General features: G+C 38.1%; 1 protein-coding gene across 2 annotated transcripts; it reads right to left on the bottom strand.

Moving 5' to 3' along the window:
* Positions 1–6,479, bottom strand: nr1d2a (nuclear receptor subfamily 1, group D, member 2a). Of its 2 annotated transcripts, XM_059340005.1 has the most exons (8): positions 6,172–6,479; positions 3,660–3,896; positions 3,486–3,574; positions 3,218–3,362; positions 2,373–3,094; positions 2,086–2,271; positions 1,516–1,726; positions 1–1,262 (listed from the first exon to the last, which is right to left on the bottom strand). In XM_059340005.1, exons 1-8 carry the CDS (start codon positions 6,200–6,202, stop codon positions 1,063–1,065), a joined length of 1,821 nt encoding a protein of 606 aa, XP_059195988.1. In that variant the 5' UTR covers positions 6,203–6,479; the 3' UTR covers positions 1–1,062. The 2 variants fall into 2 exon arrangements, with proteins under 2 accessions (XP_059195988.1, XP_059195989.1); XM_059340006.1 differs by lacking the exons at positions 3,486–3,574; positions 6,172–6,479 and having other exon boundaries at positions 3,660–3,874.
* Positions 6,480–23,762: the final 17,283 nt, after the last annotated feature.

The raw sequence follows: 23,762 nt of genomic DNA, 5'->3' as shown, positions 1-23,762 counted from the left end.
TACTTTCTCACTTGTATTTATTCATACTATATCATATTTATATTCTATGTTCATCAGATATTTATATTTATATATATATTTATATAGTTATTTACATATGGCAGTGTTGCCAGTTGAAGAAACAGATATTTCAACAAAATGGATGACAAACACATCAAATTCAGTGCTATGCTGAAAGGACACAAAGTTTGATAAAAAAAAAAAAAAAGAAAACCTGGAAAGTGGGAACAACAACATAAACACTTGTTTACACATTACTTGGTTTTTCTGCTCCAGAACATTTGAAAAAAAAAAAAAATGTAGTGTTGCTGAAAATGGTGTCATCGACTCCCCCAGAAATCACCAGGCAGTGTACAGGCAGTTAACATAAACATGTATAAAATTAAATAAAAAGAAAACACACAACACTATATACACTGAAACTGTGAACTGATGCTTTCTGAGGCAAGGGGAGAAGATCCAAGTAATTAATTGTTCGCATTAAGTACAGCCATGCATTAGCAGCGATCTTCACACATTCTTCAATACGTTTTCTGATAGCTTGCCTTCCTCGCCGACATGTATCAGTCAAAAATGTTGGACTAAACAAACATGCGGTGTGTAAGGTATATTACTTTTATCTCACATTCACCCGCTCATCAGAGAATACACTTTGGAATTAAATGGCTTTTGGATCGACGAATGGGTTTCTAATCATTTCATAAAGCCAGTTAAGTACTCTTCAATCTCTCAAAAATAGAAAAATGCATCCAAATCTGCAAAAACTAAGAACCTCTGACACACATGCACTTGCGTGTGTTTGTGTGCAACAAGCATAAGCTATCTCTCTATAAATACAGTACTTTTTATATTCTTCTCTCTTCAGACCCCACATGGTCAACTTAACAAAAATAGAATAAAAAATAACTTTTCATACATTCTAGAAACAAATAACAACAGGGTTGGTCGAAACACGGAGGAGGGCGATGGGGCAGTAAGAGGCAGGTCCTGGTAGAGGTGGAGGTGTGTGGATAATAAGTCGGAGGGTGCAGGTGCACCCCGCTACCCCCAATCAGTAAGCTTTCAAGGGTGCACTGTGAAGGAGAGCAGTTCCTCTGAGTGCATGTTGTTGAGTGAACGCAGCTCTGGAAGCTTGAGCAGCAGCTTGGTGAAGGTGGTGGACGACTCCTCGCCGTGATTCTGCATCACCAGGTTTCGCAGACCCCGGATCAGTTTGTCCTGGAGGGCCTCAACTGAGTTCAGGTCCTGGATCCCCGAGCGATCTGAGGACAGAACAGGGTTTCATTAATGTTTTACATTACCTGAGAGGCAATTTATAATAAAACTAATGCACATTTTCTTATTTCAAACACCATTTACATGTTGTTTTAAATAGAATCAATCAAATACTTGTTGCTCTCTGGTTCATTTAGGGTTTATGTTTTTATATAACTAACTGTGGTACAAAAAAGTAAAAGCAGAGCTACAATTGTATGTCTTCTCTCCATTAAAATATTCAGACTGAACTGTTCTTACCGGCTGAGACGAGCACCACAGCTGTGAAGAGGCTCATTTCGTCAGAGTTAAGCCGCAGCGCCGCCAGCTTCTCGCTGAATTCGCACATGGAGTTGAGCAGCTCGCCGGCGCCCAGCGACCGGAGTGTGTCCAGGCTGTAACGCTTGCCACTCAGGAAGGTGATCGTTCGCTCGGCTAAATTGAAGAGAGAGGCGAATCTGACCATCAGCACCTGGGAGAGTCAAGAGAGGGAAGGAGGGGATTTAGATTTATTTTTTGATTCGTTCAGATAAATAAAGACTCTGGAAGCTTCGTCTCTCATTACCAAAAGACTCTCTAGTAGTGGTTTTGTAATGTGAAACTTTTTTTAATCTCACCAAAAGAGAGTTTGTGAAGCCTCGTTTATTTCCGTTTCAAACTGTTATCAGAGCAAATATTTTTCAGCACACCCAGCTGACAGTCTGCTCTGTTCGGGAAAGCCACAGTGGCTCCTATATTCACAGTATTTTAAAGAGCCTGCTGGGTTTTAACTTCAAAGCGAGCACAAAAAATAACATGAGGTGTTTATGTTTTGCTTGTTTGCCCTCCTACCTCAAAAGTTCCAGCTTTCAGCAGGCCGACTTGGTCGTGCTCGGGGAGGTCGCAGAAGCCCGGGATCCTCTTGGCGAACTCGACCACCTCTCGCACGGCGGGGGTGAAGCTCATGGAGAACTCCTCCCAGATCTCCTGGCTCGGCTTGTGGGGGTCCACGTAGGGTGATGTGTTCATCGGGCAGACCTGGAGAAACAGGACGGTCAGTCAGGGAGGGTGATCAAACTCCTAACTTTAGTTTTAGACTAAAGATTAGAATTTAAAAAATGAAAAAAGATATTACTCACCAAGTGTGCTCTGTTGTTCACATAGCTGGTTGGTCCATTGTAACCACTAGAGGCAGTTTGTGTGTTGTAGCCATGCTGTCTTTGGCAGTCTTCTGATGGTTCACAGCTAGGGGTGCTGTTGAGCTGCTGCTGCTGCTGCTGCTGCTGCTGCTGCTGGTAAACTCCCCTCTCCTCCCTGTAAGCAGTGTTGGTGACGTGTGGACTGTACGAGCCATGCTGGTAACCTCCCACAACTACATTGTTGTTCCAGCAGTTCCAGCTCTCCTGCTGCTCCTCCATGCAGCTGTTGCTCCCTGTTTCCAGGGGGGCTGAGCCCGACAAAGGCGAGGCCTGGCCCTGTCTCGGTGACCTCTGCTGGCCGAAGGCGTCTTGGTGCTGCCTGCTTATCGTGACGACGGCCTCGTCCTCGCCGCTGTCTGAGGCGCAGGGGGAGGCAGAGCTGGAGTTGGTGTCCATTGAAACCACAGACTCTGAGTCCTGGGTGCTCTGTGGGGAGGAGGGGTTGGAGCAAGATGGGGAATTGGAAGCACAGGAGGAGGAGGAGGATGAGGACGAGGAGCTGGCGTCGCTGGTCATGGCCTCCATGGGCAGTGACGAGCTCTGGTGGCCGTGCAGCATGCTGTGCAGCTGGCTGTTGTTGCTCATCATGTTGTTCATGGCGTTCTGCATCTCCAGCAGCATCCTCTGCTTTTCCCTCTTTGGGATGCGTCCAAATCGGACAGCTGGAAGTAAAAAAAGACAGCCATATAAGATTGTGTCAAGATTTGATGAAGAGCAGCAGAAGCAGCAGAAGCTTGAGAGTAAATGAATCACATCAGCTGGCTGAAACTAAACGTGCTGCTCACCATCTCTGGACATGCCGACAGCCAGACACTTCTTGAAGCGACACTGCTGGCAGCGGTTCCTGTTGATCCTCATGATGGTGCAGTTCTCCATTTTAAGACACTTCTTGTACTGGATGTTCTGCTGGATGCTTCTCCTGAAGAAGCCCTAATGAACCGAGAGATTCCCATGAGGAGAGTTAGTCATGTGAGCGTGTACAGTCGCTGACAGTACAGGAAAAAAGCCTGCAGAGAGGCAAGGCTTCTTTTTTTAGGGGGAACTTTCACTCACCTTGCAGCCCTCGCAGGCGTGGACACCATAGTGGAAGCCCGAGGCCACATCCCCACACACTTTGCACAACAGCACCATGCCGTTAATCTCTGCAATTTCATGTGCACCAGGTCAGATTTGCAACATTTTCACAATTGCATTCTATTTTAATAATAACTCTAATGCTGTACTTACTGGTAATGCTGCTCTTGGCAGACGTGGAGGAGCGTCCGGCCTTCTCCATGCCGTTGCCGCGCTGGTGGCCATTCTTGGCCGGCGGAGAGATATCCACCACCATGCCCACGGCTCTGCTGGGCAGAGAGGGGCGGGACGCTGTCGGCGATGTCGACAGGTAGCCTTTGCTGGGGCTGGTACTCATACAGGACTCTGGGCTGGAGGCTGAGCCAGAAGAAATATAGGCAATGACTCCTCCTGTGGAGAGGGAGAGAGGATGAAGGTGTTATAGCAGGTTAATTACTTCCCTTTCTTTCAAGGCTGTCAGTGTCTATAAATAGTATCTGCTGCATCCATGAACTTAAGCTTTTGTACCATTGTATATAATCTTAAATTAACACAAAAACTTGTTATCGCAAGGAATGTGTGTGAAACAAAAACACCCATTTCTTCATATCAAATGTTTTTCATCTGTAGAAAACTTTAAGCCTGCCAAAGTCACTGTGACCCAGAGATGATTACAGGAGTTAAAGCACTGTACAAAAAAAAAGTTCTCTGTGTGCAAAATAAACAAACTTTTGGCAGTACAGTGTGTACATTGCTGACACGCCTAGACAGCAGAGCAGTCCAGAATGTGTGTGTTTCCTGGCTGCAGTGTTTTTTTTCCACAATGCTAAGATTGACCTGCTTTATCACCCCCAGCGCTTGCTGGTTGGATAACACCATTACATAACATACATGGGTCTCTATGCTATGGGAGTGTGCTCCAGACAGGGTCACTGAAGCACTGGAGCAGCATAACAGTTGTGGGAAGAAAAGAATGCACATAGAAATCATCCAAAGGTTATGTAATAATAAAGTTGTTCAGCCAGAAACTAAAACTTTTGTTTTTGGAATGTGAAAATTGTTTGATCCAAAGATTGCATGCAGCTATGTTTTTTTTAAACTTCACTCATAAGGCATAAAAAGTGTGAGAGCAATTTATGAAATAATTCCAAGTGAATTTAATGTTAAAGTACCCTCAGGCAGTGACTCCCCAGTGTGACATGTTAAAAGGGATAAGTAGGGCGTCGCAAGTATAACATACCACACTGCAAAAAAAGAGTTGTCTAAAAATAAGATAAAAACACTAAATCTGAGGGAAATGATCTTGCTTGTTTTAAGAGTTAATTTCTTATTTCAAGCATTCAACATGCTTATTTCTAGATTAATAATCTTAATTTAAGAAATCTTGTCAAATGAAATTATGTGTCCATGCAGCAAGATCATTTCCCTCAGATTTAGTGTTTTATACACCACTTTTTGCAGTGCAAACTTTTTTTTTTAAATCTTCAACCATAAGGCATAAAGAGTGTAAAAGCAATTTATTAAACTATTCCAAGTGAATTTAATGTTTAATACCCTCAGGCAGTGACTCCCCAATGTGACGTGTTAAAAGGGATAAGTAGGGCATTGCAAGTATAACATACCAACGTGCTTAGTAAGTTTCCATTTAAAAATAAAATGTGCGTCTTATTAGTGTACAAGTTAAAAGCCTGTGTTTCCCTCATCAGTTTATAGGGCAGAGCAGATGATTACCTAACCCAGCCATGACTGTTCTCTTCACGGCCCACCCACACGTGGACCTGTCATGATGTTCTGTGAAAGCGCAGCTCGAGGAGGGAGAGAGAAAGAATCTAGGTCACTGCTGCTGTCTCTCCGCCGCCTCACGTGTACCTTGCAGCGCAGCCTCGCGTCGCGGGTGCTGTTGTACAGCGTGCATTATGCAATCCCCTACGTCACAGGGCTCTTCTGAACCAATCACAGGAGAGCTCTAACTGAAAGCGTGCGTTCTGAAGGGAACGCCTCTCGACCAATCAGAGGAGTGTTCCAGCAGAGCGTGTACACACGGACACATGGCTAGGCTACGCTGTCCATGTGAGCGGGACTAGGGAAGATAAACACTGCTGTTGTGTCAAATGGAAATGTAGCGAAACGACGCAGCCTACTGGCACTCCTAACCCCTTATTAAAACAGTTAATGGGCAACAATAGCGTTCATGTTACAGTTAAAACACGGGGTTATATATATTTAAAAAAAATAATAAAATTGGGTCATGCTCCTGGCAGAGTCCAGTTATGATGCTGCACTACAGCAGACAAACACTTTCAATGGCAGGACACCATTCATTTGTGACCTGCCTTCTAGGAAAACATTTTTATACTGCCTGGATGTATTTCAATACATAATGATGCATTTAGTGAATTCAACCAACACGTGTATTTTTATAGCATTTTTTTTTCAACTTTATGCCACATGACTTAAGTAGGTTTTTCTTTGCGCTGCATTGATGCCATACATAGTAAGAGAAGACATAATTAAAAAATGATGTAGGATGTAGATGTGTGATGTCAAGGGTCATTTATAAACATTTCTTAAATAACACAAGCACTGCAGCAAAGTCTGTGCACAGTGCATGCAATGAAAACATTCAAATTCATTGTATTTTTTTTAAACTGTGACAATCATGATATAAAAAACATTGTTTTCTTACCAGGCTTGGCTGTCCCTATGTCCTCAGGCATCTCTGTTCGAGGAAGAGGACACGGAAAAAATATCCCAACAGATGAATCAACACAAGTGTGTTGTCACGAAAACAGAGAAAAGACAACCGACGAAGACTTAAACTTGACGATTGAGAAGTTTAAAAGATGCTGAAGCTCATGTCAGGAGTGTAAATAAAAAGATGTGCAGGTTCTTGAGTCTCCGAGAGAAGAACAAGTCGACTGGCTGCTGGGTGCGTCTGGACTGGAGGAGCTCCCTCTTGTTATGTGTGACTGCGGGTTAGTCAGAAGAACTCAATGTTCTTAATAGTGGACTCGCCCATGTGACCCATTTGTCGGCCACGCCCCTCCGCCCGGGCGCTCGAGCCACTTTAACCCAGTGACACACTTTCAGGACACCGGGGGGGCGGAGCCAGCAGCCTCGTGGACGTAACACAGGAATGGTAACACAGCGGTCACGTTGCACAGCACAACGTGTAGGGTGAAGCTATGCTGCGTGCCTTCCTGTCCTGCTGTACACCAGCAAGTCATTCTTGTTTTCTCTCAATTAAAGGGCTTTTTTTCAGTCGGTAACAAGCTGCAGCAGGCCCCATTCTCTGTTTAACACACTGACTTCAGAGGTGGAAGAGAAACTCACATGGAAGATATGAATCTGTAACTTTGAATGTCATATTTAATTAGGCTAGTAAGTATTTCTTGTAAAGGTTGCTGCTAACCAAAAAAGTGTTTGATATGTGTTAAGACATGTTATGAGAACATGTAGTAATGTTATGCATGTATGTTAAATGTAAACATGAACTATACTGCCCTACAAAGCCTAACTGCAGTAACTACATGTTGGGCGAAATTGAGTTATAACTAAAAATGAACTCCTTGGTGTCAGTTTTATCTTGTGACAAAGTTTTAGATTTCAATTCATCCAACTCAAAACCATAAACAGTAATTGCACTTACCACCATTTGCTTTGAATATACATACTATTTTAAACATAAAAATAATAGAAATTATAACTTTATTTGAAAGGGAAAGTATTATCTAGATAGTGATAAAGTTAAAAAGTGAGATAATATTATATTAAGACTAAAATATAACATTACTTTATAATATTAAGTCTAAAACACACAAAATGTTGAATAGAGTTGTTAAACACTTTTAAATACACTTACAAGAAAATCAATTTGAAAACGTTTATTCACTGAAAACAACACTGAAAGAAGACAACAACATTATAGTTACTCCACTCTGGTTTTGCATTACTATTAGAATCTTTTACAGCAAAACAAAACCAGAGTGCAGTAACTACATTTTTAGGGACAAAGGTCAAATAAATCATCATGATTTTTGAGCATAAAAAGGACATCATCAATACATGTAGAAATAAGTGTCATATCACTTATCTACATATAACTCATTTGGCTGGCCAGTTAAAACATGTTAAAAAAAACTTTAAAGCAGTTTTTCCTCAGTTTTACCTTTTGTGTAGTTATGACAGTTAGACTTTGTTGGGCAGTGTAGCCATGTGATGAAATTTTGAAAGATAATATAATTTGTTCAATAAATGGTAACTTTTCTTCTACAGTTGGGCTCCTGCTTATTTGAATTCAAATCCTCAGCAATAGAATGAAGACATTTTAACACAACAATGTGTCTATATAAGGACAACACATAAAGTGTTATATTTGACAGTCACTGTGTTTAAAAATCAAACCCAAACCATGGGTTAAAATCTCATCACAGGAATTGTGTTAAAAGTAACACAAAATGTGTGGTCCTTATATAGAAACATTAATGTGTTTTAAATTGACACAATTTGTGTTGATATTAACACATTTGTTTTTAAGGGTGTAGAGTAAAAGTACGTTCTCTTCTAGAATGGAGTAGCCTGCAGTGTACTTATCATCATACTGCTCTGTAAAAATACTGTGTAACAGTATTTCTGTCTGCTTAGTCTACATTGTGATTTTGTTACATCTACTGTTTTTTAATTATCAGCTTGTAGTTTTTAACTGTTTATGCTCTTTACTTTTTAAAAAACAATTTAATTGCTTTTCAACTTTTGTTTAAATATGTATTGTTTTACTGCATTTTTATTACAGTAGACTGTAAAAATACTGTGAAACATAGTATTTCAATGATTGAGTGTGTTACATCTACTGCTTTGTTAAATGTCAACCTGTAACATTTACTGCTTTTTAACGGTTTACGCCTTTTTTTATTTCATTTATCCTTTATTTATTTCTTGAGAAATCATTGAGGGCAACCCCTCATTTACAATGATGTCGAGAGTACAGAGAAAACACAAAACAGCACAGACAACACACATGCAAAACCATTAAAAACAGTTACAGTGAAAGGCAGAGTTATTGGTTATCATAGTTTTAAACTGGCCCAGAGTTATAATTGTGTTGAGTTTGACTGAATGTTGTAAAATGTTCCAGGTAGATGCAGCAGAAAAACTGAAAGAAATTTTTCCAAATTCAGTATTTGTCCGGGGAACATTGAGCATTAAGCAATCACGAGAGCGTGTTGGATAATTACTATGTGACCAGTTTAATAAAGTGCTGAGGTACGGTGGCATGTCGCCTATCAAGACTTTATAAATGAAAATGAACCAATGTATGTCTTGTTTCACGGATAAAGATGCTCATGGAATATATGACTCTGTAACTTTGAATATCATATTTAATTAGACTAGTAGAGTAAAAGTACATTTTCTTCTGACAGAATGAAGTAGCCTGCAGTGTACTCATCATCATCATCATCATCATACTGCTCTGTAAAAATACAGTGTAACAGTATTTCTGTCTGCTTGGTCTACATTGTGATTTTGTTACATCTACTGTTTTTTAATGGTCAAATTGTAGTTTTTAACTGTTTATGCTCTTTACTTTTTTTAAACCATGTATTGTTTTACTGCATTTTTTAAATTACAGTAGACTGTGCAAATACTATGTAACATAGTATTTCAGTAGTTGAGTGTGTTACATCTACTGCTTTGTTAAATGTCAACCTGTAGCATTTACTGCTTTTTAAGGTTTTACTCCTTTTCTTTCAGTTTACTTGCTTCTTACATCTGTTTTTAAATATCAACTTGTAGCATTTACTGTAGCATTTAACTGATGACTGTCTTACTGTCTACTGTTTTTTTTAACCATGTACTGTTTTTTAGTTATTTATTATTTATGTCTTGCATTGCCATGGATTCCTTATGTTATGCACTATCCCCCCATTAAGCACAGTAGTACAAGTACAAGTACAGAACAATAAAAAAAAGCAGTAAAACAGTACACAGTGAAAAGTAGACAGTGGAGAAGCAAGTAACAGTAAGTCCTATATTCAAGATTTAATTTAAGTAAGTACAAAAGTAAGTGTAGGGTGAAGTTATGCTGCGTGCCTTCCCGTCAGTACACCATCAAGTCCTTCTTGTTTTTAGACAATTAAAGGACTTTTTTCAGTCAGTAACAAACTGCAGCAGGTCCCTTCTCTATATTTAACACACTGACTTCAGAGGTGGAAGAGAAACTCAAAACAAGCCCACATAAATTTGATGTTTAAAGCTACTACATATTCCATGTGACTCAACCATGGAAATACTATGAGACATAGTTGTTTTTACAGAGCAGTACTGCTACTTTTACTAAAGCAAAATTACGAATACACTGGAGGTTACGCCATTATGTCAGAAGCAAATGTACTTTTTACAAGTAACTTAAAAAGGCAAATATATGTAGACTACTGGAGAAAAAAGAGTAAAAAGTAATACTGTCATTCTTGATTTCAGTCAATTAAAGGTCTTTTTCAGTCGGTAACAAGCTGCAGCAGGCCCCCTTCTCTATTTAAAACACACTGACTTCTGAGGTGGAAGTGATACACACATGGAATATATGAATCTGTAATTTTGAATGTCATATTTAATTAGACTAGTAGAGTAAAAGTACATTTCGTTCTGACAGAATGGAGTAGCCTGCAGTGTACTCATCACTTTGCTTTGTAAAAATACTGTGTAACCTTGTATGTCAATGGTTGAGCCTGCTTACATTTGATTTTGATACATTGCAGCTTTTTTACAGTTTACTTGCTTCTCAACTGTCTACTCTCTTTTTTACTGTGTACAGTGTTCTGCATTTTAGTATATAGAAGCAAGTAACAGAAAGTCTTAAATCAAGTTTTCACTTAAGTAAAAGCGCCATTCAAACACATTCCACCACTGTAACTCACATACAAAATGCAGACCCATTAAGAAAACATTAATTATACAAAACATTGTTTAAAAGACGATAAACTGCTTGAGGGGTGTTTTTGTCTAACTCCGTGGTTCGCACCACTGGTGGGAAATAGAGACATGACAGGTGGGGCGTGCCAAACAGGAGGAAATTTTCCTTTTTATGCCTGTCTTTATCCAGACATCCCGACAGTTCCGGGGGTCTCCCGCATATTGATAGCTGCTCCCTGACCTCCAATACAAGCTCACAGAGATGTGGATCTTTCCTTTATCTCCTGGATCACAGATTACCTGACAGGAAGACCACAGTATGTCAGGTTGGGGAACTGTGTTTCTGGGACATTAATGAGCAGCACAGGAGCTCCACAAGGGACTGTTCTGGCTCCATTCCTGTTCACACTGTTCACAGGGGACTTCAAATACAACTCTGAGTCCTGCCACATCCAGAAGTACTCCGACGTCACTGCTATTGTGGCGTGTATCAGGAAAGGACAGGAATCTGAATATAGGGATCTGATAAAAGCCTTCAGTGACTGGAGTCACAAGAACTATCTCCTACTGAACACCTCAAAGACTAAGGAAATGATCATAGATTTCCGCAGGTTCAAGCCCCCTCAAGTGAATACCTGTGGGGTGGACATCGAGGTGGTGCCAAGTACTAAGTATCTAGGTGTATACCTGGATAATAAGTTGGACTGGTCCCTAAACACAGACGCTCTCTATAAAAAGGGGCAGAGCCGCCTCTTTTTCTTCTTGAAGCTCAGATCTCTGGACATGTGTAGTGCGATGCTGCAGATGTTTTATCAGTCTGTGGTGGTAGTGTGTTGTTTTATGCTGCAATCTGCTGGGGAGGCAGCATCACACACAGAGATGATCAGACTGGTCTAAAGAGCTGGTTCTGTGGTTGGAGCCAGGTTGGACACACTGGAGGAGGTGGTGGAGAGATGACCTGTCAACATGTTCCAGTCCATCCTGAAATACCCAGATCATCTGCTACACAAAACCTTTATGGACCAAAAAAACAGCAGTGGACGGCTCCTCTCTCTCTGTTGCAGGACGGAGAGATATAAAAGATCCTTCTCTCCTACAGCCATCAGGCTGTCTCATTCTAACAGAGATAACAGACTAACTGAATTTACCCTCGAGGATCAATAGGATAGGATTGATAAAGTAATTTTGAATTTGAATTTTTGAATCTGAATTTGAATTGACACTCGCAAATGAGATCTCCCGGTGCCTGGAGCAAGACCACGCACTAGGCTAGAGAGAGACTGTGTGTGTGTGTGTTGTGTGACTACAAGTGCAGCGTGTGTGAGAGCAAAGCGTCCTTATAGCTGTGTGTTGCCTCTCATTAGACCGATCACCCTCCCCCCCAACCCCAGGGGCGACCACAAGTGTAAGTGAACTTGGTTTAATTTTATGTTATTGAGTTAGATTTTAAATATAACATGATGTTACTTGAAAATATTAAGCTTGGCGTATTTCATTAGCATTGTGTTGGGCAATGGGGGCAGGTGGGGCTTGAAAATTCTCCCTTGTCCAAAGTGGGAAATGACCCCACCCTCCCTCCCTCTCTACCTTTAAAAACCTCCTGAAGACCCATCTTCTCTCCTAGCACCACACGATAATTCACCCCACCCTCCCTCCCTCTCTACCTTTAAAAACCTCCTGAAGACCCATCTTCTCTCCTAGCACCACACGATAATTCTACTCCTTAAAGAATTGTCACTAGCACTTATTGATGCACTAATAGCTCTTTTTGCACTATACCTTCATTGTTTGCTTTTTATTGTTCCTGTAAGTCGCTTTGGATAAAAGCTAAAAGACTAAATGTAAATGTAAAATCACTTATCCATATAGAAACAGAAACAGTCGTTAATGACTGCTGGAAAGTGAAATTGTGGTATTTGTCATTTTGTTGAGCCCCGTGGAAGTCCCCAGACTTCCCTTGAAATCAAGATTTGATGAATATAGATCAGAGGATACACAGGTGTTGAAACCAGGCTGAATTAGGTTAGGAAGGTTTTTTTTTAGGCAATCTAGAATCGATTCTCAAAGTTTAAACAGCTCTTAGAGTCACAGTGAAACTGCATTAAGAGTGTCATTACAGAGTCTGTGGGTCGGTGTGTTAGGGGACAGAGAGGATTCAAGCAAACCTCCTTCTATGATGGCACATTGCAAGCTGCTACCACCAACTAGTGGTGGATAAATGCATCATCATGTTGTCAAAATCTGACACAAATATTCATGTCCAAGTAGATTAATAACAAAACAGATCAACCTTCACATTTCTTTTTGCACCATCACCTGGTCAAAAACAATAATCAGTTCTTTAATCTGGTTTATAACTACAGTGACAAGAAAAAGTATGTGAACTGTCGTGGCAGTTTTGACAATTGCACTAAGTTAATGGTTGAGCTGGCCAAACAAGAAGCACTCATCCATATTCCAATAAACCACTCACTCCCGGTTCGTTATTTAACAAAGCAACAAAGTCACTCGACCTGTGGTTGTTGCACTTTCCAGCATTGGCTCTTCAGCAAGAGCTGCCTTAAGCTGCATTCTACCGAAAATTCCAGCAGGGGGCGCTAAGTTTGGCTGCCAAAAAAAAAAATGTTTTCTTTCTTTCCATTCATTTCAGTGCAAAATGAGAAAACTTCTCACTTGATTTTTGACCTCAGAAATGTTTTTTTAGGACAACACTATGGTCTCAATCAGTAGTAAAAAATCTTCTTCAAGACAATTTGATGTTAATAGTTCTAATAATGGCCCCATTTAGAAGAAAAGAGAAGATAAAGAATCGTTTGATTTGGGGCGTGGCTACCTTTGATTGACAGGTCACTCACAAGGCGAGCCGTCATCAGGAGAGAAGCAGAGCAATGCGTATCCACGGCAACGGGTCAATAAAGTTTTATATAACGTTATATTTATTTGAACGTTTTGTTAATTAAATGTCTTGTTCAGCGTTTGGTTGGACTAACAGACACTCCAAGGAGTCACTGTTCAGTTTTCTGAGGTCAGTAATGAACATTTTGTTTTTTGCTAGCCAAAACTAACATCCCACTTATGGTCCAGTTAATGCTAACATGAATTAGCAGTGACTTCTCTCAGTCAGGTTGAGGTGTAGAGAGGCTGTAGTCACTGATCAGATCCCTCTCCTCCTCCACAGTCCAGATATGGTCTGCTCCTCGTATCGGAAACAAGATGGCGACGCAAGATGAGTGTAACGATGAACTCAATGCTTCCAATGGGCCACAAACCAATGGGTGACATCACGGTGACTACGTCCATCATTGATATACAGTCTGTGGTTCCCACAAGGCCTTGCGTCTTGAATATCAAGTAGGTTGCTGCCTACTTCATGCCCCACCATAAAAGGAAACACCAAATTTCCTTCAGAGAACCCTTTCTGTATGAATAAATGAAGATAAATGAGGTTATTGCTGCTTAAGGATTCGACCAGTTATTAAATCCAGGGGTTCACTTACTTTATCCACCAGCACTGTGAATGTTTCATACATATGTTCCAAATGAAATATTAAACCAGACAACTGTGGCAGGGCATCCAGACTGTCACTGGCTATAAAACTACACCTTCACCCTACCAAGATGACATCAGCTTCCTCAATGAGCTCAACAAATTCTTCGGAAGGTTTGAAGCTCTGAACAACACCATCGCAAGCAAAGCTACCCCCCACCCTGATGAACAGGCCCTGAGGCTTGAAACCACTGCTGTGCGGAGAGCACTGAGGAAGGTCAACGCACGGAAGGCTGCAGGCCCTGACAACATCCCAGGACGGCTGATCAAGGAGTGTGCAGACCAGCTGGCCCATGTGCTCACGGACATTTTCAACACCTCACTGAACCAGGCCGTCGTCCCTTCATGCTTTAAGTCAGCCACCATCGTCCCAGTGCCCAAGAAACCAACCATCACATGTCTTAACGACTTTCGCCCTGTTGCACTAACATCCACCATCATGAAGTGCTTCGAGCGGGTGGTTAAGGACCACATCCTCTCCATACTGCCCCTATCATTCGACCCGTTCCAGTTTGCATACCGGCCTAAACGCTCCACTGAGGATGCCATCTCAACTGCTCTCCACCTGAGCCTGGAACACTTGGAGGAGAAAAATACCCACGTCCGGATGCTGTTTCTGGACTTCAGTTCAGCATTCAACACGATCATCCCCCAGGACTTGGTATGTAAACTGGGCCCCCTGGGACTCAACACCCGCCTGTGCAACTGGCTGCTGGATTTCCTCACCGACAGAACGCAATCTGTCCGTGTGGGGAACAACACCTCAAGCGTCATCTCCCTGAGCACAGGCTCCCCCCAGGGCTGCGTCCTGAGCCCCCTGCTCTTCACCCTTATGACCCACGACTGTCGTCCCAGACACAACACCAACCACATACTGAAGTATGCGGATGACACAACAGTCGTGGGCCTCATTAGGGACAATGATGAGCTGGCCTACAGAGAGGAGGTGCAGCATCTGGTGGACTGGTGTAGGGTGAACAACCTGCTCCTGAACGTTGACAAGACAAAAGAGATCATCGTCGACTTCAGGAGATCCCGACCCAACCACACACCAGTCCTCATCAATGACACAGCGGTGGAGGTTGTCAGCAGCACTAAGTTCCTGGGGGTGCACATCACAGACAACCTAGGCTGGTCACTTCACACTACCTCCTTGGTGAAGAGAGCTCAGCAGCGCCTGCACTTCCTGCGACGGATGAGAAGAGCCTCCCTCCCCCCTCCCATCCTCTCCACCTTCTACAGAGGGACCATCGAGAGCCTGCTGACCAGCTGCATCTCTGTCTGGTCTGGGAGCTGCAAGGCCTCAGATTGGAAGTCTCTGCAGAGGGTGGTGAAGACAGCCGAGAAGATCATCGGGACTCCACTCCCCCCCATCCAGGACATGGCACACAGGCGCTGCTTAGCCAGAGCTCACCAGGTCCTCTCAGACCCCACCCACCCCCACCATGGACTGTTCTCCCCACTGGCGTCTGGCAGGAGGTTCCGCAGCATCCGCTGCAGAACAACCAGATTCAGCAACAGTTACTTCCCCCTCGCCATCAGACTGCTTAACACCAAATAACCCTGCCTGTAAAGTGAAACTAATCATCTGTGCAATAATTCAGACACTGCTGCTAACTTTGAGGGTGCAATTAATTCATGTACATATTGGACACCTTTATTTTTATTTTTATACAAGTTTTTATATATATTTATATAGATATATTTATTTATTGTGACAGTCCACAGTATGTATTTATTAACAGGTTCTGCTCACCAGTTCTGTGTTATGTGTACTGCGGAAGCCGAGCAACGATATTTCGTTGCCAGATTCACTGTTGTGTTTTTTGTGCAATGACAATAAAGAAAGTCTATAATTGTTGGTGTGGTATTAGGTTAAGCACACTGTGTTTGTCTATACTTTGGAGATGCAGATAAGATCACATTTTATAACAAATTATTGCACAAAACAAGGGAATTTCAAAGGGTTCACATGCCACTGTAAAAACTGGGAAATCGTCACCAGCCTCAGCTGCACTTTGTGTTGAACAATAAACTAAGATGGTAAATCATACTCTGAAAAAAAAACAACTGTTGTTTTTACGGTGAAAAACTGGCAGCTGTGGTTGCCAGAACTTTACCATGATAAATATGGTGCAACTTTTTCTAATATTACCGTAAAATGATATTAGCACTGTTGATTTCACATTTAAGAATGCCTTTTTTTCCCATATTTTACTGTAAAAAAAATAAAATCAAAAGAAACGCTGTTCTGCCATATGATTGACAAGAAAATACTTTATAAATGCTGCATAAATTAAAGATTTTACCATTAAATATTACAGTATATTTCTGTTAGAGATGGTGTTTAGTACATTTAACAGTGAGAAAAAAATAAATGCAAAAATTACAGTGTTGTCTTGTATATATATTACAGTATATTTTTGTTACAAACACGGTGCCAGAGTATTTTAAAGTGGAGTAATGTATTTTTTTTTTTAAATAGAAAACTGTAAAAAAAAATACTGTTTTGGCTGATATATACATTTACGGTGTTTCATTGTTACTGAAACTGAATGAACTCATTTATCATTTTACGGTCTTTTACTGTCATGGTTTAGCAGTTTTTCACCGTAAAATCTACAGAAATTTTTTTTTTACAGTGCATGGTAACGCCTATAAAAAAATGTGACCTGCTAACGTGATCTGTATGATGGATCAACAACAAAGTACACAATGAGAGCATAATAATGCTATTTGAATATACTTGGCAGCTATTAACACAGATGTGGTTAGAACACCACGTCTTGCTCCCTTGACTTTAATTAGTTGTAGTAACATGACCAGGCTACGCTCACTGGATCATGAATCTCTCTCTCTCTCTCTCTCTCTCTCTCTCTCAGCTGGTTACTGAACATGGAAAGTGAGTGACTGAATGAATCATTAACATTTACACATGTTGACTGGAGGAATTTCACATTTGGGATTTGTTATTGCACTCGCAGAAAACCTGCTGTGTTTGGAAACGATTGACTTGGTGCAAAAAAAAAAAAAAAATTGGGTCCTTTCATAAGAGGCTCACTCAAAGAAAAAGAGGGCCAAACATCGGTCAGTTTAAAAAAAACAAAAATGTGTACCACTAAAAAGTGTAAGAGTGAGGGTTGATTGATTTACCAGGCTTCTGTTCAAACTCCTTCAAGAGATTTAAAGTTTAACCCTTTGGAGTTTGGGGCAATTTTGTCGAGTTTGGGCTCCTTTTCATTCTGCCTGTATGTGTTGATATAATTGTTTTCAGCACAACCTCACCTATATGACCTGATATTATTTTCTTCATTTTGACTTACTGGATCAACATTTTGAACACAAAAAACAAAAACACACATGAAAACACACAAAAAACACACCAAAAACATAAAAATAATTACAAAAAACACACACATAAAAACACAAAAAACACAGATGAAAGCAGTAAACGCAAAAGATTGCATTAAAAATGCTGAATATAAAGAAAATAAGAACAATCTCTGCAAAAAAGTAAAATTATGTTACTACTACTATTCATTTTTATTGCTGAAAAAGGGTTAATGCATTAAATCGGACATGGAAACTTGTGGAAAAGCCAAAACTTTAGAGAAAAGCTGACAGCAGGGCTCCATGCTGCTTAGTTTTTACATCCTGATGTCATGAAGAAGTCGTGCTCCGGTGCTTTTGTGGACTCCAGAGGGTTCATCACAAAATCAAACGTAGTTGTGAGGATATATTAGGACATTTGTGTGTGTTTAAAATTCAGAATTAATTCATGAATAATGTGAAGAACTTGTCAACAACTATAACTTCAACTGTGAAGACATATTTGATATTATCGCTGATAACAAAACTAGAATTCATAGTTTTCTCTTGTCTGTTACACTCTTGACTTGATACAAAGTCTTTGATAACAGAAATTTCATGTCAAATCAAAATAAACTGCCTTAAATCCAGAGAAAAGATAAATAATTATTCCCCACAGTTATATTGTGGCAACATACACAAGTATTCTTTTTATTTTATATTGCTTGGCACAGTTTTTTTTCTGAATTGATAAAAATAATAAAAGAATATAGTATAATATAAACATACATGCATACAGACACAAACTGAGCCTTTGGTTGGGCTCAGGTCTGAGAGCAGCTGATGACAGACAGTCAGTGTGGGCAGGTGATATAAAGGAGGCTCTGTGCTGTGAAAATGTTGCTCATTCAGTGTCTCAACACTGTAATACTGTATCTAATGTAGTTTTTATGCAATGTAATTAATCTGCTTTTATCCTCTGGGGTCTATGATCACGCTGGTGTGATCAGATAAGTCTTTTTTTAAAGCGCTGTAACAAAAAAACGAGGTAACATGGAGTGCTGCTGTCAACTTCACTCCAAATTACAGACTTGAAACTTTCTCCAGTTTTTTGTTTGACGTTCCGAGGTCATGTGAAACCAAAGATATGATAGTTTTAATTTGATAGTACAAAAATATTTATTCAAGTGTAAGAGCGGCCCTCGTGACGATATTTTGTGGCCCCCACCTTGATACGAAAGTTTAATGTGAGTTTTATATGAATGGCACTTTACCGTGTTGTGTGTGGAAGGTCCCTTTAATTACTTTTTTGGGGGTAATATTGTGTCTTTTTTTGGTAATTTTGTGTCGTTTTTAATAATTTTCCGTCTTTTTTTTTAACAGTTCTGTGTCCTTTTTTTTTTGGTAATTCTGTGTCTTTTTTGTAATTTTGTGTCTTTATAAAATACTTTTGTGTCTTTTTTAGTAATTTTGTGTCATTTTATTGTTATTTTTGTGTCTTTTTTAAGTAATTTAGTTTTTTCTGTCATTTTTTTTAGTAATTTTGTGTCTTTTTTTGTCATTTTGTGTCTTTTTTTTAAATAATTTTCTGTCTTTTTTTAATAATTGTGTGTCTTTTTTAATAATTTTGTGTATTTTTAAAATAGTTTTGTGTCTTTTTGGTCATTTTCTTTTTTTTTTTTTAATTTAGTTTTTTGGTCATTTTTTTGGTCATTTTGTGTCTTTTTTTTTGTTGTTGTAATTTTGTATCTTTTTTGGGGTCATTTTGATACTGCCTCCAGCGGCCCCCAGGTAATTTCTGTTTGAGACCCCTGCTATAAATAAACATGTTTTTATGGTAATTTTTAATGTATAGTTTTATTATTATTTGAATTTTACCTTTATATGTTCATATTTGTAACCTATGTTTACATTTTTCAGTTCTTAATCAGTTCATTGAGCATATTTGTGTTTTTATTGCCCTAAATAGTAAAATTTTTATTTCAGATTTCATGATTTTTGTGTATTTCTGGGCTCAATATGTTAATAAAGTGGGTTAAAGTGAAAAAATAATTGTCAGATCATGTTGAAGTTGTGCTAAGAAAGTACCAAATACCAAGCATGAGTATAGTAAATATTATGTGGTATATAAAGGGCAAATAGGCTCAAACCCCAGAGGGTTAAACAACATCAAATCATATTATTCAGCATTGCCTTTAACACACTGCCCCATGTCTTTGTTTTATCTTTTACATGTTTTATTGTTCTCTATTTCCCTAATTTTAATGGTTATATTTTCAAGGTTTTCAAGGTTTCAGGTTTAATATATTCCTTGGATTTTTTAAAACCTAATTTTAATGATTACTTACAAAGTTATTACAAAAAACAAAATTAGAATTAAATTACATGACACAATTCAGTTTTGATGTTTTTGAGAGTGAAAACTTTTTGGTTTGGTTAAGGTATACCAAAAGTGCTTGAATTTTACTCCGTAATCTTATTTAAAAAGCTGTTGAATCCCTTCTAATGCCTTGCACCGATTTATTTTTATATTTCACAACACTTTATAGATCCTGTTGTTCTTAGCAGAGATGTTCTTGGTATTTGATGTCTCTTCTGTTTGTTATTAATTTAAGTGTCTGGTTTCACTGTGCAGTGTTAACACTTGTACAGTATTTAATTTGCATATCATGAAGCACTTTGAGGCACACCCTGTTTACAAATGGTGCAATATGAATAGAGTTGTATTATCTTTAAACGGGGCACAGTAATTAATTTTGTTTCATTACCACATACAGCGTCCTGCTGACGCCAACACTCCTGCTTGAGTAATGGTTGCTATAAACTAAATATTTGTGAGCTGCTTTTAAAGATTTACATCTTCAATAGGAATAAATGAGCTTTGAAGCTAAGAGCCACAGACAGAAACAAAGACATATATCGTCTTATATTGTATACTTCAAAATCTGGTGTCTTTGTTTTATTTGATTGCCTTTTATTTACCTGATAAAAAAGTTTCTTTAAGAAACCAAAAAGGCAGCATAAAACACTGTTAACCTGGCAGCAGGAGGTGACTGGAACCATTAAGTCATGTGTGAGTTTAGTTTCTCACAGCAAATTTGACGAAACCAAGTAATGTCTCAAACATTTGTCAATTTAAAAAAATACATTGCTTCTTTTGGCTTGTAAACAACAACTGTATATATCGTCCTGGGACTGTACTGCCCTACAAAGTCTAACTGCAGTAACTCTGCAAAAGGTAAAACTGAGAAAAACTGCTGTAAAAGTTTTTTAACTGGCCAGCCAAATGGGTTATAGGTAGGTAAGTGATATGACACTTATTTCTACATGTATTGATGTCATTTTTATGCTCAAAATCATGATTATTTATATGACCTTTGACCCCAAAAACATAGTTACTGCATTGCTGTAAAAGGTTCTAATAGTAATGATAAACAGAGTGAAGTAACTATAATGTTGTTGTCTTCTCTCAGCTTTTATATTTTGTTTTCAGTGAATAAACATTTTCAAATTGATTTTGTTATCAGTGTGTTTAAAAGTGTTTAACAACTCTATTCAAATATGTGCATATTTTAGACTTAATATTATAAAGTAATGTTATATTTTAGTCTTGATATAGATTTATCTCACTTTTTTACTTCTTCACTATCTAGATAATAATTCCTCCCTTTTATTTAATCCCATTCAAATAAACTTATAATTTATTTTTTTATTTTATTTATATTTTTATGTTTAAATTAGTATATATATCCAAAGCAGACCGTGGTAAGTGCAATTACTGCTTGGTTTTGAGTTGGATTTTGTGGTTTTTATATCATTATTTCTCTGAAATAAAGCAAAATTGAAATCTAAAACTGTGTCACAAGATAAAACAGACATCAAGGAGTTCATTTTAAGTTATAACTCAATTTTGACCAAAAATGTAGTTACTGCAGTTTGACTTTGTAGAGCAGTGTAGGCTGGTGTACAAACAGATAATGAATGGCAAAATAGATAATATGAAGTATTGTAGAGTAGATATTTACATACAGGCTGAGATAGATGCAGCGTTTCTTTACCTTTTCTGCCTACATGATGCAGGTGAGGTGAGCTCAGGTAGCAACATTTAGAGAAAAATGTTGCTCCTGACATGAAACACTTTGAGGCCTTTCATCTCTGCAGCCAAGCATTCACTAACGCTGAGTGGAAGGAGTCACAAAGAAGGATTATCATGTTATGAACTTAAAGCTGCAACAGAGACTTTAAGTAAAGAGCTGCTGCAGTTATTAACTCAAGTAGAAATCCTGCTTTGCAACTAAGACTGGCACCCAAAGGTGACAGCTTCTGTTGAATAACAACTGGGAGCAATCAGGAAAATCAGCTATGTTACAGCTGGAAAATAATCAATTACCATGTACTGATTTTTACTTTAAGCGTTTGATGTGAGTTTCAATAACTGAGAAAAAAAATATGAAATCATAATTAGTAGTAGTTATCTTAGCCACTGGTGATTGCAAAGGATACCATTTATATTAAGAATAAATAAAAAAATAAAACAAATAGCTTAATAAACATTAGTACTGTATATTCAGAATCAGTCAATTGCTGACAATTAAAATAAATAAAAATACAATAAAAGTTACCTAAACATTATATTCAGTGTACATTCAGTGTTAGTTAATTGCTGACTATGTAAAAAAACCATTAGTTCTGTATATATTTAGTATCATTTATTTGCTGACAATTAAAATAAATGAAAATATAATAAAAGTTACATAGACATTAGTACTATATATTCAGTATCAGTCAATTGCTGACCATGTACATAAAAAAAGCTTTAGAAAATTGCTGGCCAGTAAATTAATTAAATACAAAATCAAATAAAAAGCTATTTAAACATTAGTACTGTATATTCAGTATTAGTCAGTTAGTCTGAAAATAAAAATACAATAAAATAATAAAAGTTACATAAACATTACTACTATATATTTAGTATCAGTCAATTACTGACCATTAAATCATTTAAATATAAATACAATTAAAAAATAAATAAATAAACATCAGTTCTGTATATTCAGTATCATTCAATAGCTGACAATTAAAATAAATAAAAATATAATAAAAGTTACCTAAACATTATATTCAGTGTGTATTCAGTGCGAGTCAATTGCTGACCATGTAAATAAAAAATATAAAATAAAACAATAGCTACAGAAAATTGCTGGCCATTACATTAAATATATATATATATATATATATGTATATTCAGTATTAGTCAGTTGCTGACAATTAAAATAAAAATGTAATAAAAGTTACATAAATATTGTATTTAGTACCAGTCAATTGCTGACCATGAAATACATTAAATAAAAATACAATAAAAAAAAAGCTATATAAACATTAGTACTGTATATTCAGTATCAGTTAATCACTGGTCATGTAAATAAAAATTTAATAAAAATAGAATAAATGCTAGAATACAACAGTTATTCTATTACTTTGCATCTTTTTGTAGTATGGGAATGTTTTCTTTGATCACATTTATTGACAATGCAGCTATTTGCTTGTTGAACTGTTAAAAACATGAGTAAGAAAAGTCTTATAAATTGCATTAATGATTACATTATAACAGGGTCCCTGGTAATCCGTTACCTATTACATCATAAAACACTTACCTTCCCAAAACTTCTGCGTTGATGTTAATAAAAAATTCAGTTGTCTGTATTAATAACAAACTGTGATTAAAAACACTAAAGCTTTTTAACATATGTGAGAATAACAGTGGAACAGTTTAATGCATTGATCATTGATTTGATCTATTTAAATGTGATTCTATGCACATTTTCCACATTATGATCTATAGTTATACAGACAAAATGTCTTAATCATAGTCAGTTATCTTAATCATCTCTGCCACGCTGTCACGTTTTCCTGCATTATAAATAAAACAGGTTTATATATGGCTGATGTTTTGACAGCGAACCATTAGCGCCACTTTTATGTTTATGATGCTTATTAATAGATTTCTTAAACCAGTCATTAGAAACATGTGGCAGCTGCCAGAAAACTATTTGAGATTTCTTACTTTAACATTTATAGGCTCTATATAATGATCTAATAAATGGATTATAGCACAATATAATGCAGCTGTAAGGAGAAGAGGACATTTAAGTGTTTAAATGTTCTTATCTCATTAAACCTATGTGTCAACAGTTAACCTATGGAGATAAATGTAATATTTGACACTTTTATTTGTTGCTGTATTGTCATTCCTAATCTGCAGTTTGATTTTAATCTGTGGTTTGATTTGAATCTGTTTATATACAATTATTCTTATTTAAGTGTTTCCTCTTATGTAGCTCCTTTTCTCATTGTTGCAGTTTGTTATGTTTTCTATTTATTTATTAGTCTTGTAAAGCACTTTGCTGGGAGAAGTGCTACATAAATAAAGTTTATAACTGTGAGTGATTAGCAGGTATGCGTGTGGAATCCACCCTTTAAATTACAAAAAAAAACCCAGAGGCAGACAAGAC

The sequence above is a fragment of the Centropristis striata genome, chromosome 8 (genome assembly GCF_030273125.1).
Source record: "Centropristis striata isolate RG_2023a ecotype Rhode Island chromosome 8, C.striata_1.0, whole genome shotgun sequence".
In the NCBI taxonomy this organism is placed as follows: Eukaryota; Metazoa; Chordata; class Actinopteri; order Perciformes; family Serranidae; genus Centropristis; species Centropristis striata.
The sequence above is the reverse complement of the archived record's forward strand: the minus strand, read 5'-3'. Positions and strand labels throughout refer to the sequence as shown.